Source organism: Podarcis muralis, chromosome 18, assembly GCF_964188315.1.
Source record: "Podarcis muralis chromosome 18, rPodMur119.hap1.1, whole genome shotgun sequence".
Classification (NCBI taxonomy): Eukaryota; Metazoa; Chordata; class Lepidosauria; order Squamata; family Lacertidae; genus Podarcis; species Podarcis muralis.
The window spans coordinates 1,724,275-1,739,528 of record NC_135672.1 but is presented as its reverse complement, the minus strand read 5'-3'; the positions used below and the strand labels follow the sequence as shown (position 1 = coordinate 1,739,528).

At 48.8% G+C, this 15,254-nt stretch overlaps 2 protein-coding genes across 5 annotated transcripts in view; one reads left to right on the top strand and one right to left on the bottom strand.

Annotated features, from left to right (window-relative positions):
• The first annotated feature begins 35 nt into the window (after window positions 1–35).
• Window positions 36–11,778, top strand: GDF1 (growth differentiation factor 1). Its single transcript, XM_028713888.2, has 2 exons — window positions 36–1,375; window positions 6,109–11,778. The coding sequence occupies exons 1-2, from the start codon at window positions 1,090–1,092 to the stop codon at window positions 6,900–6,902; spliced, it is 1,080 nt and encodes a 359-aa protein (XP_028569721.1). The 5' UTR covers window positions 36–1,089; the 3' UTR covers window positions 6,903–11,778.
• The window catches only part of UPF1 (UPF1 RNA helicase and ATPase), a 31,488-nt gene continuing 27,424 nt past the window's right edge, over window positions 11,191–15,254 (bottom strand). For 3 of the 4 annotated variants that reach the window (XM_077921889.1, XM_028713271.2, XM_077921892.1), the window contains exons 23-24: window positions 15,048–15,167; window positions 11,191–13,739 (exon numbers count right to left, since the gene is read on the bottom strand). In XM_077921889.1, coding sequence (XP_077778015.1) covers window positions 15,051–15,167 — 117 coding nt within the window. In that variant the 3' untranslated portion in view covers window positions 11,191–13,739; window positions 15,048–15,050. Of the gene's footprint in view, window positions 13,740–15,042; window positions 15,168–15,254 lie in introns of all 4 variants that reach the window. The other variant, XM_077921890.1, reaches the window with a different exon arrangement.

Here is a 15,254-nt window from a genome sequence, read left to right as displayed (position 1 = left end):
GATTTCTGCTGCTGCTGCTTGACATGTTTAAAAGGGGACAAGATGGGGGAGAGACATAGCTGTTTTTTTTGCGGGAAATTCCCTTATTCCAGCGCCGTTTCCTGCTGCTATCCCGGATTGTTAGATATCCCAGAGACTGTCCCTGGGACAGGTGAGGCTGCTGATCCCTTATTTTCAAGTCTGAAAGTTGAGAGCTATGGGGAGAGAGCTGCATCTTAACTGGAAAGGAGAACCAAGGTTGCAAGATAATAGGCTGATAACAATTTGATTTGTCACTATTAATTTATTGCATTTATATTCCAGTTTTTTTGCTCAAGGTGACACAGGGGTCTCTCCCCTCCCCACATTCCTTTAATCCCCACACAACCCTGTGAGGTAGGACCGGGTCACCCAGTGAGCTTCATGGCGGAGTGGGGGGTTCCAACCCTGGTCTCTCCCAGGCCCCAGCCTGTCACTCTAACCACTACACCACACTGCCTCTCTCCACCTTTCAGTGGGTTTCCAGGATACCTTACAAAACATTAAAGATTATAGGTAAGCACACTGAAACAAAAAACACCAAAAGCCCCCTCCATGACTACAGGGGGGGATTTGGGGGGGGGAAATCCCTCCATTGGTTGGGCAGCCATCAGTCATGGGGTTGGACTAGATGACCCTCAGGTTCCTTCCAACTCTACAATTCTATGATCCTGTGCAATCACCTGGGGTCTCTCAAGCTAGCCCACCTCGCAGGGGTGTTGTGAATCTTTAAAAACAACTGCATCCATATATGGAGGATAAATTGGGTAGAATAAAAGCAGCAAAACTCTTTCGCGCACCCAGGACTGAACTCACCTGGTTTGCCCTGGGCGGGGAAGGGTTAACCAGATGCGCCCATCACCCGGACCCAGAAGCCCCCTCGGCCCCTGGCCAGCTGCCCAAAGATCAAAGGGCCCCCATTAGCCAATCAGCCCCCATCAGCTGCCTCTTCCTCCGCTCCCCACCCCCAAAAGCAAGGATTCAGACCCCTGTTCTTGCCCCAGTTCTCCCCATCGCCAGCCAAGGGGGCTCTGCAAAGCCAGGCGTCTCCAAAAAAGAGACTAGAATAGGATGGCGCATTCGCACTCTTTCCAACTGATTCTGGGAGCAGCTGGGATGCTCTGGGTCTTGCTGGTGGGAGGGATGCATTTGCAAAGGCAGGAAAGTTTGGTGTTGAAATCTCTGGGGCTCACGACCAGGCCCAGCCCCAGATCTCCCCCTCCCGTGCCCCATCTGCTCTGGAAGATGTTCCACAAGAGAGCCGGCCGGCCTCCAGCCTCCGAGGAAGGGAGGGCGCCTTGCTGGGTGGAAGAATTCAGGGTCCCTGGAAATATCATCCGAGTCTTCCCAGACCAAGGTACGTTGTTGCAAAGGTTTTGGGAGCTCTGTTTGATTGGTGGGTTTTCTGGTTTGAGATGGCCATGATTTTCTCCCTGAGGTTAGAAGAGGTGCAATCCTGCACAGGTCTACTCAGAAGCAAGTCCCACTGAGGTCATTTTATAGCTTGCTTTTCTTCACCCAATAAAACCAGAAATGGATTCTGCATCCCCTAAATTCTCCTAAAATTCGTAAAATCAGACCAGTTTGGGGAATAAAAGCAATGTCAGTCCTACTCAGAGTAGACACGTTGAAATTATTGGGCATGGCTAACCGAGGCTCATTGGGTCTATTCTGAGTAGAACTTAGTTCACCAGAGAGCATAGTCCCAAGTCCAGGACAAAAACAAACTTGGTTTTGATTGATTTAGGGTTGTTGCTTTTTAAATAACTCCTCATCAGGCCAGAGGTGTTGAAAGTAGTCTGCAATTATTATAAAAGCTGCACTTTGTCTCAGGCTTGACTCAAGGGGTTGGACTAGATGATCCTCAGGATCCCTTCCTGCCCTACAGTTCTAGGATTCTATGAAATCACAATAAGAACATCGCAGCTGATCATTCCTCTGTGATATATCCACAGTTATTCCCTGTCCTTATTTCCCCTCCGGGGATTTTTTAAAAAAGGAATTTTTACTGCATTCTGTACATCACCTTCAGACCCCTGTGTGGAAAGTGATTAACAAAGAAAGTTAAATAAATTAGCGTGAGTGTGGATTGGGCAATATTATAAATAAAGACTCATAAGAAAGCAATAGCCAGCTGTTCACTATATGTTCAGTTTCATAAGCACAACCTTAAAATAAAGAGAGATTACTCCTCCCCCCCCCCCCCGCATTACAAACGCCTTTGATCATTGTCCTTTATCTCTCTCAACCCCACAGGTAATGGCATCACATTTTTAGCCCAGGATTCTTGAGATGGTTGTATTAACACTTGTAATGGGCTGGAAGTTTGATGTCCTGATTTGTGGGCTAAATCGGGATAAAGGATGATCACTGCATTATAAGTGTTCATAGCATCATGGAGATGGAAGGGACCCCAAAGGTCATGTAGCTCAACCCCCTGCAATGCAGGAATCTCAACTAAAGAGTCCATGACAGATGACCATCAAAACGGATGGCCGCTTCCATGTGACAGCCCTTGAGATATTGGAAGATGGCTGTCTCCTGTTCGCCAGGCTAAACCTCCCCAACTCCCTCAACCATTCCTCATCAGGCTTGGTTTCCAGACCCTGGATCATCTTGGTTGCCCTCCTCTGCACATATTCCATCTTGTCAATATCATTCGTAAATTGTGGTGCCCAGAACTGGACACAGGATTCCAGGTGTGGTCTGACCAAGGCAGAACAGAGCAGTACTTTTACTTCCCTTTACCAGGACATTAGACTGCTGTTGATGCAGCCTTGAATAGCATTATTTTTGTTGTTGCTGCTGCTGCTGCATCACCCAGTGGACTCATGTTCAGCTTGTGGTCCACCTAGACCCAGAGATCCTTTCCCCATGTCCTGCTAGTAAGCTGGGTTTCCCCCATCTTATATTTGTGCAGCTGGGTCTTCCTGCCTAAGTGCAGAACCTGACACTTGTCCCTTTTGAAATTCATTTTGCTAGTTTGGGCCCAGTTGTCCAATCTGTTAAGGTCATCCTGAACCCCAAATCTTCTTGCCCAATAACCCTAATATGAAGAGTCTCATGATCCACCCACTGAGTTATGATCTGCAGACTATCAAGGACTGTATTTAATATCCAGTTTATCACTGATTAATTTTTCTCCACTATTCCACCTTCCAATTTTCTCCTTTATTTTACACACACACAATACCTGCCAACTTAGATTTCACCTCATGCCTAATATGAAAGTGTGCTAGAGTCCATGAAAAGCTTATTCCCTTACAAATCTGATAGCCTTCAAAGTGATCTTTGCGTATTTTGGTGCGTATTTTGCGTATGAGGCTAGTTGGAATCCTACACAAACTTAACTTGGAAGTCCAGCTGAACTCAGCGGAGCTTACTTATGAGTAGACATACAAAGGATTAAATACCCCTGGGCCCAGTTGAGCTTACTTCCAAGTAAATTTTCTTATGGGATAGTGGCCTGGGGGTTGCCACAAGTTCTACTCAGAGTAGAGCAATAGACATGCTAATAGGCTCTATTAAGTTCTACTCAGAGCAAATCTATGCAGCTCAGCGAGCTTAGGTTAATCATGCCCATTAATTTCAATTATCAGTGCAACTCATATTGGATTTAACCCTTTGTTTCCTCTTAACCATTCCCCCTTCCTAATTTGTTACTTTATTGACTGCCTAATCAATTAATCTCTGTCTTTTAAATAGCTTAACTTGTTGATAAACTAATATTTTCTTGTGTGTTCATTTACTGTTCTCTGTGTGTGTTTATGTGCTTATTCATAAAATGCAAGCCTGATTTAAACACATACATTTATAGTATATATATATAAGAAGTCAGGCATGATAAACTGCAAAGCTGAAATGGTCCGTCCTGTCCCCCAGTCTTACTGAAGGAAAACTGCTCCAACTTTGCAGGTCGCTTGTATGCAAAAATAAAAAGGGCTTTGCTGGTGGCTGGGAAATCCTTCTTCCCCGCCAGCATTTGACCATCTTTAGCAGAAGCTTCTCTGTGACCAGATGCCTTGAAGGCCTGCTCTTCTCACCTCCTTTCCTCCATCCACTGAGGAAACCAGAGCCTTGGCCTCTTCCTCCATTTCTATACCTTGGTGAGACTTCTCACAGCCGGGCGATAATGGGCCTTCGCAATGCCTGTGAACTCAACTGCTCTTAAAGATAGCTTTGGATGCTTGGCTCTGCTCACTTGGGTGCCACAGATGTTTCTTGGTGTGAACAGGCACATCAGAACATCTGAAGAGCCTGCAGGATCAGGCCAATGGACCATCTAGCCCAGAGGCCGGCTATCCAAGGTGGGAGGGAGGCAGCCATGTGTCTGAACACCAATATATACAGTGAAATGGGTTTTGAAACTCTTAGTATCAAACCCACTTGGGCTTAGAAACCCACATGGGCGGTATTTGTTTATTTTTATTTAATGCCTTATATATCCCTGCCTTTCCCCCCCTCCTCATTTAATCCCCCACAACCACCCAGGGAGGTGGGTTAGGCTAGGAGAGACCGGTGGCCTTCAAGGCCACACTCAGGAAGCTTTAAGGCCAAAGGGGAATTTGAACCTTGCTGTCTCTGAGGTCCTAGTCTGATGCTCTAACCACGACACCACAGTGGCTCTCCGAGCGCCATGCAATAGGGCTGTGTCAGGGACTGGCTGGACACAGAGGAATGGTGGGAGGAACCGGCTGGGGGACCCTCAAGGGGAAAAGGTTCAGAGCCCAGGGAGGGGTGGTTATATGTCTGGGAAAACCCAGATATGTCCTCTTTTGGGGGGGTCAACATGTCCCCCCGGGCTAATTTTTACATTTCAAGGGAAATGTCTGGTTAATAATAATAATAATAATAATAATAATAATAATAATAATTTATTATTTGTACCCCGCCCATCTGGCTGGGTTTCCCCAGCCACTCTGGGTGGCTTCCAACAAAGATGAAAGATACACTAAAATGTCACATATTAAAAACTTCCCTGAACAGGGCTGCCTTCAGATGTCTTCTGAATGTCAGGTACATGTTTATCGCTTTGACATCTGATGGGAGGGCGTTCCACAGGGCGGGCGCCACTACCGAGAAGGCCCTCTGCCTGGTTCCCTGTAACCTCACTTCTCGCAGTGAGGGAACCGCCAGAAGGCCCTCGGCGCTGGACCTCAGTGTCCGGGCAGAACGATGGGGATGGAGACGCTCCTTCAGGTATACAGGGCCAAGGCCGTTTAGGGCTTTAAAGGTCAGCACCAACACTTTGAATTGTGCTCGGAAACGTACTGGGAGCCAATGTAGGTCTTTCAAGACCGGTTTAGGGTTTTTTAGTTATTTTCAGAAGGGGTTTGGGGGGTGCACACACATGTTTGGGAGGGCGCTGTGACCCAAAAGCAGAAGCGCCATGGCGGAGTGAGGCTGTTGCAGCAAAGATCAGGTAGGAGCTGGGGTCCTGCCTCTGCTTGGGCTGTTGTGCAGGTGGCAGCCGCTGCCAGCCCAAGCTGGGGAAAGAGGTACGTGGGCACAGTGGCTGCAGCCCCTGCACCAGCTCAGGCTGACCTCTTTTGTGTTCTTCAAGACATAGCAACCCTAGTGGTGGTGGGACAATGTTGAGCTGACAGAGGGAGAAGACTGGGAACAGATGTTGTCGGAAGAGGACAGGGCTTAGTGGGCTGGGAGAGTCTGTGGCAGAGAGCAGTCCAGACTCAGAGGCAGAAGCTGAAGCAGGAGAGGAGGGAGGCCAGGAGGCAGAGAGGGGAAGGGCCACAGGGGTCTCCCCCTCCTGCTGCGACCATCTCCCCTTCCTGCTGGTCTCCCAGAACCAGGAGAGGCATGAAAAGGGTGGAGGAGAGGTTGGCTGCGCGCAGGCCCAGTCTCAGATTGTTTGAGGAAAACCCTGGAGACAGCTGTGGGGAGGAGGGACCTTTCGGTCTCAACAACTGATTTTCATGGAGTACAACCACCAGGAATGGGTTGCTGTGCTCATTAGGCCTAATACTCCTGTGGAGATCCTGTTTTTGCTAATAAGGAGTGCACCGTGTGATTTACTGCTCGCTCACTCTTGCCAGGCTGGTCCTTGCCTCAGCGTTGTTCCTCCTCTCCTAGGCCAATTCATCCACAGCGACAAGCCACGGAGTTGGCTGTGCCTCCAGAAGCGGCTGTACTTCAATTTCTCCACCCTAGACAAAGGGGAGCAGGTGACGATGGCGCAGCTGCAGATCCGTTTCCGCCACAACCAGTACCAGGTCGCCAGTCCGGGCCACCCTTTGGAGCTGAGCTTGTACCAGGCCTCCCAGGCAGCTCTGCGAGGGATGTCCTCGCACGCCTACAGCCGGAAGCTCTTGGTGGAGCAAAGCTTCATCCATCTCCACAAGTCCTTCGTCTTCAACCTGACCGAGGCAGCAAAGGTGTGGCAAACCCCTGCCCGGAACCTGGGCTTGGTGCTTGAAATCGCCGGGGGGAAGCTGTGCTCTGGTGCAGATTCCTTCCTCGACACCTCCCTCCTTGTGGTCTCCCTGGCGCACGGACAGTGTGGGAGAACCCGGAAGCGGCGGAGCACCTACTACGTCCCGACGGCCGCCAGCAATGTCTGCAAGCCGCGACGGCTGTACATCAGCTTCCGCGACGTTGGCTGGGAAGACTGGATCATCGCCCCCCAGGGTTACCTGGCGAACTACTGCCTGGGCGAGTGCCCCTTCCCACTGGCCGAGGATCTCAACAGCACCAACCACGCCATTCTGCAGACAGTGGTGCACTCCCTCGACCCCGAAGGGACCCCCCAGCCCTGCTGCGTCCCTGTCCGCCTCTCGCCCATCTCCATCTTGTATTACGACAACGACGACAACGTTGTGCTGAGGCACTATGAGGACATGGTGGTGGACGAGTGCGGGTGCCGGTAAAGGGGGTGGGGTGTTCCCTGGCGTGGCTTTGTTGCGGTGGGGCACTCGCGCAGAGTGGCATTGGCCAGCCTCTCCCTGCTGGAGCTCTGCATCGAGAACCAGATTATCCTGCATTCATGGCCCCTTGGGCTTTAGGAAACAGCGCTCGCTTAAACAGAGTTGTATTTTATTTTCTGCACCAAAGCAAAGACTGCACATGGGTTTTTAACACTACCTAATCGCTTCCAGATTGTTTTCCTAGGGTGGAACTATTGTAAAAGTTTTAATTCTAATAGTGAACGACATGAAGAAATCTGAAGTTGTTGGGTATTTTTAAAAAGAAATGTATTAATAGCTTCATGGGGGTTGGGGGGGGTCTTCATTTTTTGCCGGTGTGGTTTTGGTGAAGGCTTTTTAAAAGGTAATTGCAATTTGTCATTAAAGCAGAACAAAAGGTGATGATTGGGGTCCCTTTAATCAATGGGGGTTAAGAGCTGCAAATGGAGAGTGATATACAACAACAACAACAAAGGCTGCATGCCTATGTGATTTTGGTCAGTTTCCACCTGGAGAACAAACGCTAGCTTGCTGGCTGAAGGTTACTGAAGTAGCAGGTGGGGAGAGAGCTATCTTAATGGGGGAACCACCTTCTAGGTTAGGGGTGGGGGACTTGTGGCCTGGACTGCAATTCCCATCACTGCTGGCATTTGGCCACCTTCACACAGAATCATAAAACTGTAGTGTTGGGAAGGACCCCAAGGGTCATCTAGTCCAACCCACTGAAAATGCAGGAATCTTTTGCCCAACATGGGGCTTGAACCCACAACCCTGAGATTGTGAGTCTTATGCTCTGATTGAGCCATTCCAGTGTCATCATACCCATATATGATATAGGGGAGGGCAATAGATGAGGTCTCCCAACAACTCTCAGTATTCTTAAGCAAACTACAGTTCCCAGAATTATTTGGGGAAATCCGATAGTTTATAGTAAAGGTAAAGGGACCCCTGACCATTAGGTCCAGTCACGGATGACTGGGGTTGCGGCGCTCATCTCGCTTTACTGGCCGAGGGAGCCAGCGTTCAGCTTCTGGGTCATGTGGCCAGCATGACTAAGCCGCTTCTGGCGAACCAGAGCAGCGCATGGAAACACTGTTTACCTTCCCGCCGGAGCGGTACCTATTTATCTACTTGCACTTTGAGGTGCTTTCGAACTGCTAGGTTGGCAGGAGCAGGGACAGAGCAACGGGAGCTCACCCCATCGCGGGGATTCAAACCGCCGAACTTCTGATCGGCAAGTCGTAGGCTCTGTGGTTTAACCCACAGCGCCACCCGCGTCCATGATAGTTTGTAGAGCACTTTAAATGTATGTCGAATGTGGTTGACGGGAGCTGGTGCCCCAATATCTGGAATGTCACAGGAAACCCCAGCACATCTGAAGGCTATTTTGGTAACTTATCACATTGCAGAGTTGAACTAGATGACGCTTGGGCAGTGTTAGACACTCATATATATAAGCCAGGTGCCAAATGGTTCCTTAAACCAAGGTTAGTCACAAAATGAAACATCCAGTTGCTGTTTGGGGGCAAGACAGTTCTAAAGCCTTATTTTTCAAAGGATGGAGTGACTGATGAATTCTCAGTTAAACATCTGGCTAGTTCAGATGACTACCTTGAGTGAGGTTAAGAGCTTTGAGAACTGAAAGAAAAGTCACTTCATCCAGAGACAGTCTACATATACACTGGCCTATTCTGACCCTTTTTTCACAGTGGTGACGCAGGAATATTCTACACAACTGTGAGCAGGGCAGTGAGGTGAGGTAAGCGAAGACAAGCGACAATTAACTATCGTTCCCTGCTCCTGCTCAGGCTGCACAGAAAAAGCGTTTTGGTTCTTGAAATTCATTCTGACTGTGCAGATAAAATAGATTCTACAGGATGGGGTATTAGTGTGTGAACAGTCCAGATCCAAGGATCCCCAGGCAGGCACCTCCAGGTGGTGGAGACGTCAGGCGCCATCCTGACACCTGGGCATCTTCACTTGGTCAGTGGCCAATAGCCAAGTGCAAACTGCCTGGCACCTGGCTAATTTCAAGCACTGCCTTGGGGTCCTTTCCAACTCTACATTTCTATGTAATTAATTTATTAATCATTTGTTACATTTATCCACTGCCTTTTCCTCAAAGGAGCTCAAGGTGGCACACATGGTTCTGCCTGCTTCATTTAATCCCCACATCCTTGGAGGTAGCTTAGGCTGAGAGAGGGCGACTGGCTCCCAAGGTCACCCAATGAGATTTTATGGCAGAGAGAGGATTCAAACCCTGCTCTAGTTCCGATGCAAACACTCTAGCCACTACACAACACTGGTTAATTAGGCTTGCCTAGTTTTGCATGGGAACCATCGGGGTTTTAAGGGATTGGAGGGCATCCTATTTTGGATACAATAATCTGTATTTTTTAATACAAGGTGAGTCCTTTAAGAGAGGCCCCATGGATACAGAGTACATATGTTCCACGGGGCCTCTTTTAAAAGACTCACCCTGTATTATCATACAGGGGACGCGGGTGGCGCTGTGGGTAAAACCTCAGTGCCTAGGACTTGCCAATCGTATGGTCGGCGGTTCGAATCCCCGCGGCGGGTTGAGCTCCTGTCTTTCGGTCCCAGCCCCTGCCCACCTAGCAGTTCGAAAGCACCCCTAAGTGCAAGTAGATAAATAGGTACTGCTTTATAGCGGAAAGGTAAACGGCGTTTCTGTGTGCTGCGCTGGTGCTGGCTCGCCAGAGCAGCTTCGTCACGCTAGCCACGTGACCCGGAAGTGTCTGCGGACAGCGCTGGCTCCCGGCCTCTTAAGTGAGATGAGCGCACAACCCTAGAGTCGGACACGACTGGCTCGTACGGGCAGGGGTGCCTTTACCTTACACCCTTCCTCTGCAGGAGCTGAAGGTGCCATGTACTTTCATGGGTGGAGTACCTGCTTGGCAGCAGCATCAGGTAGGCTTCCTGTCCAGAAATCCCTGATGAGATTGCCAGTCTGTGTAGACTGTACCGAGGTAGACTGGACAATGGATGGCGGTAAACAGCTTGAGGTTGAATTCTGAAGGTTGAAGACAGAAGTACTGATTCTGGTGGACAGGGGAAGGTGGGTATGGGTCCTTCGTGGGCTCACTGTGCTCCAGAAGAACCAGGTGTGCAGCCTGGGAGTCATTTTGGACTCTCAGCTATCCACGGAGGCACAGGTTAATTCTACCTCCAGGGTGGTGGCTGTTTACCAGCTTCATCTGTTTTGCATCAATGGAAAGTTCAAAAGGTTTTCCCTTTTTTAAAAGCGAGACAACTTTATGAAGAAGTTGTCAACACTCTTTATAGATGCTCAGCCGTGAGCAATCTTATACCAAGTTTTGCCAAGGACATCTGATCTGCCACCAGCTGAGATGGGCCTTTTGTGGCATGCAGGAGGGATCTTACGTGCCAATGTCCACTTCTAGAGAATCTTAGCTGTCATTAAAACAAAGGGGAAAGTTCCCTAGGAAGGTAAAAAAAGCCTACAACATGCCAGAGGGGGACTGTACCATCAATGATGCACAAATCATGCAGAAGATTCTACAACCTTTTCCCCCTAGCGTGCAGGGAAGCATCTAAGTACAGTGGTACCCCGGGTTAAGTACTTAATTTGTTCCGGAGGTCCGTTCTGAACCTGAAACTGTTCTTAACCTGAAGCACCACTTTAGCTAATGCGGCCTCCCGCTGCCGCCGTGCCACCGGAGCACGATTTCTGTTCTCATCCTGAAGCAAAGTTCTTAACCCGAGGTACTATTTCTGGGTTATCAGAGTCTGTAACCCGAAGCATATGTAACCCGAGGTACCACTGTATGTGACCCAAGGAAGCGTAATCGTTCCTGGACTCCAATTTACCCAAAGCCAGAATATAAACTCTGCAAATATGTAGAACAGCACCCATGTGTCACCCACCCCCAGCACGCCAAGGGATCATAGAGTGAAAATCCAGGTTGGGCAATAAACACAAGTGCAATTCTGTCACATGTGCATTATTTGTCTCTGAGTGTTCATTTGGAAGAAGATTACAAAGTTAAGTCTGTAAGGAAGGGTGGCTAAACTGTGGCCAGACTCCAACATCCAGCATCCTATGGGAGTTCAGCTGGATGGCCACAGATTAGGCAGCACTGCCCTGGAAAACCCCCAATAAGATTGGGTTCAACCTGGATCGGAAAACGTTCAGGCTTCTAAAACTAAAAAGTGCATATGGAAAAAACCTGTACATCATATTACAAAATGTAAGAAAGTCCCCAGAGGCTGAATGCAAGAGGCTCTTTATTAATTTGATGACAAACAGATTTTAAAGCAAACTTGAGATGGAAAAAAAATAATTAAAAAAAATAAACACTGTGCTAGCACTGATGTTTTCTTCTTTTTTCTTTAAATGGATTTATATAAAAACTCAAAAGGATTTCATTTTAACTGCTACAAAGGGGAGGGGGAAAGTAACCCAGCACAAAGCAGAAGCAAGCAGGTGCTAACTAGCAAAATGTGAGGAGGGGAGGGAGGAATCGGGCAGCCACAGAAGGATTTGGGGGGGGGGGGGGAAGGAATATCTTTACTCAGCAGATCGCCTTGCACAAAAAAGAGACAACAGCGCTTAAAAGTCTAGCTTTGAAAACCTACGCAGCCAACATAGCCTACCCAGTGGGGTGGGAACTGGAGTACCAGGCCCTCTGAGCCTCCCTGCTTGCCCCCCACCTCCCTACAGGTTGTCAGGTCTAATGGATACCAAGGAGGCCAAGCACACTTCTTGCAGAAGGATGGGGTAGGGCTGCTCTTTTTCTTTGGTGGGGTGGGGGGAGAAGAGGAGGAACGAGATTCCAAAATCTCTATTCTTTTTTTTTTAAAGAAAAAAGAAAAAAAGCGCAGGGAGTTCTCTTAAGTACATTCATGTTAGGTTAACCTCGAGTTCCTCAGTACACACAAAAGCTAAACAGATGCTAAGAGCCCTTTGACTGGGGAAAATTAATTCACAAGCGGTTTAAAAGAAGGGGGGGGGGGGAATCACATCTAGAAGGCAGATCAAGCTGTTTCAGAGAGGTAAAGGGCATTGCGACATTTATGGATCATCGGGCTGGTGGGGGCAGGAGGTTAAACAGGAAATCCTACTTCAGCTTTTTTCCTAGAAAGCTTTTGATGCAGATAAAAGAATGCTTTTTGCTACAAGTGCAGCAAGGCGGCGTTTTCCCTCCCCCCAAGGGGGTGCCCTTTCCCAGTCGGATTCATAGCAGTTGTAGTTTGAAGGACCCCACAAGCGAAGGCTTGTGACCCCCCCACCAGACGTCGCCTCAAGATTGGTTTAAATGCCTGGCGTTGAACTGACTCCACCGCCGCACCGCTGCACAAAACCCCCAACGACAAACCCCCCACCCCGATATATGCTCCAAGAATGAGACCCACTTCTCCGCAGCCACCTCCCGCTCTCAGCCTGCCCGCCCCACCCAACCTGCCTCGAAAGTATCTTTGTTAAGAGTCTTTACTTCAAAACCAATATAATCCCCAGTTTCCACTACTGTTTTTGGGTGGGAGGCGAGAAAAAGCAGTGTCCTTTTTTGTTTCCCCCCTCTTGGGGGTGGGCGGGGGTGGGCAAAAGGGCACAGGCACCCACTCCCTGTTCTCGTGAAGCGCATGGAAAGTCTTACAGAAAAGAAAAACAACAACCACCACTTGTTGTCATCACACAGAGCAGAGCCCAGGCAGAAGCCAATTGAAAGCAAGACAAAAACACACACACTTGAGCCACCTTCTGCCTCGCTGCCGGGATGTGCTGGCTTTCCTCGCTCACTGCTACCCTTCCACCTGAAGAAGAGGCTGATTGACTGAAATCACACTGAAAAAAGATCTTAAAAAGAGTGGCGTTCTAATTTTTAAGCGTTAAACTTTATATATATATATATATATATATATTTTTTTTTTTAAGCTTCTCAGAACAAGGATTTCCCCCCCGCCCAGGTCCACTACTAAGATTTCAGAGACAAACTTCTAAAAAAATATCCAGTGCTTCTTTTGCAAGAATCTCTTTTTCTTTTTAAGGGGAAAAAAAGGAAAAAAAGAAACACCCCATCTTATTTAAGTCCATTCAGGACGCGGGTGACACCACACACATGTGAGGTTCGAAGCTGGATCCTGGACAGCAAAACCACACATCTCAGAGTAGGGTACCAGCCGGCTGGCTTTCCCACGAGCTCGGAAGGATTGGGGTCCTCTTGGGTGGACGAGGCTGGTGATGATGATGATGATGATGGTACACTTGCTCCTTTAAGAAGATGCCAACAGATGCCACTTCTGGTTAAAAGGGGGAAAAGAGAGATGGGTACGCAAACAACTCTGAGATGGGGGTTTTCCTCTCCCCGCCCTGCTCACAAGAACAGAAGCTTGCTTCCAAGGCTCTTCTCTCTCTCTCTCTCTGAATCTCTCTCTCTCTCTCTCAGTGTGTGTTGACGGGGGGAGGACAGGGAACTCTGCTGACCACTCTGCTCTTCTGGGGCGAGTTGACTCCCCCTCCCAGCGAGGCGCCAGTCGGTCCTCCGTTGCTCTCTCTCTTCCCACCTCCGTCTGGTCAATCTCCTTGTCTCAGTGAGCTAGCAGTGGGCTCTTTCTCTTCCTCTCGCTCGCGTGCTCTTCGCTCTCCTCTCCGTTGGTTTCTCTCTTCCTCTCCCTCTTCCTCTCTCTCTCCTGTTGCTCTCACAGAGTTGCTTCAGTTTTAGCAGTGGAAAACAGGTATCCATTTTATTTTATTTTTATTACCCAGAATAAAATGCTGTTGAACTAAGCTCCACATCAGCTTAGCTCTTCTCCTTCAACCTAAGTCAGGGAAAGAAAAGGGAAATGCCATTATTGTCACAAGCCGTGGCTGTGGGTTGTGAGACAGGCTTCTCTGAGCACATAAATGGCTCAGCGGGCAGAACCCAAAGCAGTTTGGAGGATGCAGATTCCGTGGCTACAAACAGCCTCTACTATTAGGCCCAGCAGGTACCATTTTTTCTCCACCACTCAATACAAGACTTGTTTAAGGCAAGAGTTTCTCCACCTCCCCGCCGGTGCCTGATGGATAATAATAATTATTAATAATTTAATTCTTTATACCCCACCCATCTGGTTGGGTTGCTCCAGCCACTGAGTGTGGCTTCCAACACATATAAAAACATAACGTCAAACTTTAAAAACTTCCCTAAACAGAGCTGCCTTCAGATGCCTTCTAAAATTCAGATAGTTGTTTATTTCCTTGACATCTGATGGGAGGGCATTCCAAAGGGCGGGCGCCACTACCCAGAAGGCCCTCTGCCTGGTTCCCTGTAACTTGGCTTCTCGCAGCGAGGGAACCACCAGAAGGCCCTCGGAGCTGGACCTCAGTGTCTGGGCTGAACGATGGGGGTGGACACGCTCCTTCAGGTATAGAGAGCCAAGGCCGTTTAGGGCTTTAAAGGTCAGCACCAACACTTTGAATTGTGCTTTATCTAGGATGCCTGTAGATAAAGCTCACAAGCCAGGTGGGAGGAAGATGCCTGCCTCCAGCAGGTTCTCCAGATCTGGGACTGCTGCCTCTGACTGGGGGTGACATTCAGGTATCAGGGCCAAGAGCCACTCATGGTCATTCATGGGCAGGAATGACCTCCAGGTGCCAAGTCTGCCCACCTCTACACCCTGTGGCAACCAAATCCCACAAGCTTACGCTGCCTTGAGTGAGGAGTTTCACAAAAGACCCCTGAATTCTGACCAGTCCTTAATTGAAGAAAGAAATGCAAAGAGAGGCTGAGTAGATTTCACTGTTTCCCAGCATCTTAACAAAGCATCAAGGGCAAGTGTCATCACCCAAGGCAGCCCCCCCCCGAGAGCAACATCTGGATAGGCCAAAACCTCCCAGTCATAGCCAGCAAGAACAAAGAGAACAAGGCAGACCAGTCTGCTGGCAAACAGGGCACATGTGAAAGGAAAATCCCAGTTCCAATGCTCATAATTTGGAGAGAGTGGGGGCATTAGCACAGCATTCAGATCCCATTCAACAAAAGACTGAGCCAGGTGTTCAGTGGCGTGTGCGCAGAGATGAGGGGTGCTGATGAGACCGCCACCCCTGTTCTCTCCCCAACTCTTATTATCGGAAAAGCACCTTACACTCTAATATTGTGACAGTCCCGTCACTCCGTGTTGATATGCGCGTTCCCCCTGGTAAGTAGAGTCCTGCGACAGGGCCACGTCGATCTGAGATTTGAACTCGTCACCAAGGTAACTATCCTGAAGAGAAAAAATGGGAGGAAGGAGAAGAGAGATTATTTTCCAGTTGAGAGATTGAAGTGGGAGTGGGGAGAGAGAGAGAGGGAA

What these genes read in the sequence shown, in the direction of transcription:
- GDF1 (XM_028713888.2), top strand. Translation starts at nt 1,090, where the DNA reads ATGGCGCATTCGCACTCTTTCCAACTGATTCTGGGAGCAGCTGGGATG. An exon ending in CCGAGTCTTCCCAGACCAAG is followed by an intron (nt 1,376 to 6,108) that starts GTACGTTGTTGC and finishes CTCCTCTCCTAG; the next exon opens with GCCAATTCATCCACAGCGAC.